We start from the raw sequence: 4,569 nt of genomic DNA, 5'->3' as shown, positions 1-4,569 counted from the left end.
TCGACAAAGTAAGAGAATACGGAAAGAGAACAATTCAGCAAAGCAAGAGAATACTGAAAGGGAACAATTCAACAAAGCAAGAGAATACGGAAAGGGAACAATTCAACAAAGCAAGAGAATTCAGAGAAGGAACAATTCGACAAAGTAAGAGAATACGGAAAGGGAACAATTCGACAAAGTAAAAGAATACGGAAAGAGAACAATTCAGCAAAGCAAGAGAATACCGAAAGGGAACAATTCGACAAAGCAGGAGAATACGGAAAGGGAACAATTCAACAAAGCACGAGAATACGGAAAGGGAACAATTCGACAAAGCAAGAGGATACGGAGAGTTCGACTAAGCAAGAGGATACGGAGAGGGAACAATTCGACAAAGCAAGAGAATACAGAGAGGGAACAATTCGACAAAGCAAGAGAATACGGAAAGGGAACAATTCAACAAAGCAAGAGAATACGGAGAGGAAACAATTCGACTAAGCAAGAGGATACGGAGAGGGAACAATTCGACAAAGCAAGAGAATACAGAGAGGGAACAATTCGACAAAGCAAGAGAATACGGAAAGGGAACAATCCGACAAAGCAAGAGAATACGGAGAGGAAACAATTCGACTAAGCAAGAGGATACGGAGAGGGAACAATTGACAAAGCAAGAGAATACAGAGAGGGAAAATTCTGACAAAGCAAGAGAATACGGAAAGGGAACAAGCAAGAGAATCAACAAAGCAAGAGAATATGGAGAGGGAACAATTCGACAAAGCAAGAGAATACGGAGAGGGAACAATTCGACAAAGCAAGAGAATACGGAAAGGGAACAATTCGACAAAGCAAGAGGATACGGAGAGGGAACAATTCGACAAAGCAAGAGGATACGGAGAGGGAACAATTCGACAAAGCAAGAGAATACGGAGAGGGAACAATTCAACAAAGCAAGAGGATACGGAAAGGGAACAATTCGACAAAGCAAGAGAATACGGAGAGGGAACAATCGACAAAGCAAGAGGATACGGAAAGGGAACAATTCGACAAAGCAAGAGAATACGGAGAGGGAACAATTCGACAAAGCAAGAGAATACGGAGAGGGAACAATTCAACAAAGCAAGAGGATACGGAAAGGGAACAATTCGACAAAGCAAGAGAATACGGAGAGGGAACAATCGACAAAGCAAGAGGATACGGAAAGGGAACAATTCGACAAAGCAAGAGGATATGGAAAGGGAACAATTCGACAAAGCAAGAGAATACGGAAAGGGAACATTTCGACAAAGTAAGAGAATACGGAAAGGGAACAATCGACAAAGCAAGAGGATACGGAAAGGGAACAAGTCGACAAAGCAAGAGAATGCGGAAAGGGAGCAATTCAACAAAGCAAGAGGATGCGGAGAGGGAACAATTCGACAAAGCAAAGGAATACGGAAAGGAAACAGTTCGACAAAGCAAGGAAATACGGAAAGGGAACAAGTCGACAAAGCAAAATAATACGGAAAGGGAACAATTCAACAAAACAAGAGAATACGGAAAGGGAACAAGGATATCTGAATATATGCTCAAAAAAAGGATAAGGTAAAACTACACCCAAAAATCAAATATAATTTGTTTTTTCGTTCACTCAGCCTAACACAATTTGAGAGAGAGAGAGAGAGAGAGAGGGGGTGGGGTTTGCCATTAAACAGCCCGACATTCATATGATTGCTCACAAAAGTTCTGTTTACATGTGATCAACGGATGAACTGAGAATATTCACATTTAAACTCAATGATTTTCATTCTAGTATAAATGACAGCATATACGTACTGCCAGTAATGGTAGAGCGGAAATCATTAAATTTACATGTAAACATCCATAGTTCATTTATCAATTAAGTGTAAATTGCACTCTCTCTCTCTCTCTCTCTCTCTCTCTCTCTCTCCTGTGTTGCCTATCGTTATTATCGTTATTCAAGGTATCGTAGAACTATATCAAGGAGATTCATCTTTATAAAAGTCAACTCAATTAAAGTAACGCATAAAAGTTCAGTGTAAATATTGTTTCCGAGCTCGTGGCCCTTACATATTGTATTTCAAAGCTCTTTTCTATTTGCTAAATTTTCCTAACACTGATTATTCTCCCATCAAATAACTGAATTTCCATTCTCATTTCATTTTAATCCTTACTCTGCACGGTTTGTTTACCTCCCCTTATTGGAACGACTTTTCCTCATAAATGTTTTATTAAAAGATTGTTCTTTGCCTACGTCCCACATTGTCCCAACCACCTATCCTTGCCATCCGCTGACGCACATGTGTCTCCCTTTTCTGTCTTCCTTTTTTTCTCTCAAAATCTAGTATAGGTGTATCTTTACCTACTCAGAGTTTATATCCACATATCACTTTTGGTTCTGTTCATAATTATTTTATTGTTTAAAACATTTTAATCATCGTCGTCGCTATAGTAATAATCATCTCTCTCTCTCTCTCTCTCTCTCTCTCTCTCTCTCTCTCTCTCTCTCTCTCTCTCTCTCTCTCTTATAAACATTAGTTTGGTCAACTATATCATTCGTTTGTAATTGGAGGAGTAAGTTAATGGATGTAATGGTTAGAAGAAGAGTGGCTGGAAGTATATATGATTATTACTTGATTGAGGCAAAAGTGATGACAGATGTAATCTGGCGAGGAGGGATGAGAAAGTTATTATAAATGCAAAAAAGTCAAGCACGTTGAATTAGAAGGAACTGAGAAGAGCTTACGACGAGAAAATAGATGAATTGTGGTCGATGTTTGATAAAATAAAGGAATAAGTTTTTTGGGGGGGTGGGTTTGTAAGCTCATAATGGGACCATAAGATCATCGTGGAGTGTGTTTGTTGTTACGGGAGGTTAGGAAGTGGGAATATAAGCAAAATGTGGCAGGGTGTGGACACGAAAGGTTAATTAAAGGGACAAGCAAGAACATTTCAGTTACAGTTCCTTGAAAGAAGATACATTCAGGAATACAGGATCATCGATAGATAGGTACTGAAAATAGAGGGAGAAGATGAACTTCAGGGAGAGTAGAAGGTTGTACCTCGATAGGTGATGCAAAGGGAGAAGATACTGTCCGAAATCGGTGCAATCTTTGGCGGATGGTGCCAGTGCTTTAAAGATTTATTAGCTTTGGAGAATAGAAGAGACAGATCTGGAAACTGCAACAAAAGTCGAAAGGGTTAATGTAAGTTTGAAAGTGATCGTGACAGTGACTACTGAAATCATAAGAAGGGTAAATAAGGAAGTCTCCTATTCCCTTTCACATTTTACCTCAGGCAGTGGATTTTGTCGTCATAAAACCTCTTAATGTGAATAACCCAACACTGATATGGTTACAAGTGATAGTGTGATTGAGCAGTAGACGAAGAATTTGTAAGGTCCCGAGGGAACTACAGTGGCGACAGGAATGACTTTTTCTCATTATATAATGGTTATAATGGTAAAATTGGTAGATGCAACTACGCCAGTAATGTGCATGGTTGGATTTGTTAAAAGAGGAAGATAGATGAAAGCAAGGCTAATAAGGGTAGAACGTTTTGGGCTGCATATGGCATATGAGAAACAAGAATTGACGAAGAAGCAATGAGAATTGTATTGAAAATATGGTACAGAAGAAAAGTTGACAAAGGAATTAAAAATTTTTATAATAGAAGCGATACATTCGTTTGAATATGTAGCTAGGAGAGTGACATGGTTGTTCACTATCTTTGTGAATGGAGTGATGCGAAAAGAAAGTAAAGTGGGAATGTGTAAGTACAAAGCTGTGACACAATACAATGAAACCTTGAAGGAGTGGGGAATGAGTGATACTGGCAAATGATGATGTAGTGATGTGTATACTGATGCGAAACAGCAAAAACTAGTAAAGGAATTCGAAAAGTGTTTACCCTACAAGATGAAAATTTTGATAGTTAATATGAGCAAGAGTAAGTTATGATGGTAAACGAAAACCAAGATGGAGTGATAAATGTTTATGGAGATAGTGGAAGAAGAAAGGAAACAGCCTGTTTTAAACGAGTATTTAGGATAGTAAAAGAAGAAGTGTGTCACAAAATAAGTAAAAATAGAAAAATAGCCCTCGAAAGGGGGACTTGAATTGCCTAGAGATTGAGTTGGATTGGATGAGGGAGATTAGGCCTTACAGAGCAGATAAAGGTATTCACGCGTTGAAAATTAAACCACAATGTTCTCAGCTAATAGTAGGACACCGATGTATATACAGCACTCATTTCAAAAGTAGTTATGGGTTATTCGAGCGTGTCCAATACATTAAATAACTGAAGGAATTTCAACCGGTCGGTCATTTTGATGTCATGAAGACATACTTCTATATTCCTACATTTTAAAAATTGTTTTTGAAGTACTTTACGGGATTTTTCATGTCCAAATAATGAATGGGGCGGAGTGATGAAGATAAGTTAAACCACAAGCCTGGAGTATTCCTGAAAATATCGAAAAACATTAATGAGAGTAATGAAAGCATTTGTTTTCTACATCCACTCGCTTCAGCATCCCTGGTATACGAGGTGTGTTTATCAAATAACGAGGCTGACTAAATAACTCACCTTTAT

The 4,569-nt window shown here is 38.4% G+C and overlaps 1 protein-coding gene across 1 annotated transcript in view; it reads left to right on the top strand.

Moving 5' to 3' along the window:
* Window positions 1-732: 732 nt before the first annotated feature.
* LOC136843476 (golgin subfamily A member 6-like protein 24) overlaps window positions 733-4,569 on the top strand; it is a 4,074-nt gene continuing 237 nt past the window's right edge. The window contains exon 1 of the mRNA XM_067112012.1: window positions 733-1,264. Coding sequence (XP_066968113.1) covers window positions 733-1,264 — 532 coding nt within the window. The remainder of the gene's footprint in view (window positions 1,265-4,569) is intronic.

This window comes from Macrobrachium rosenbergii, chromosome 11, assembly GCF_040412425.1.
Source record: "Macrobrachium rosenbergii isolate ZJJX-2024 chromosome 11, ASM4041242v1, whole genome shotgun sequence".
Taxonomy (NCBI): Eukaryota; Metazoa; Arthropoda; class Malacostraca; order Decapoda; family Palaemonidae; genus Macrobrachium; species Macrobrachium rosenbergii.
This window is presented reverse-complemented; position numbering and strand designations above follow the sequence as displayed.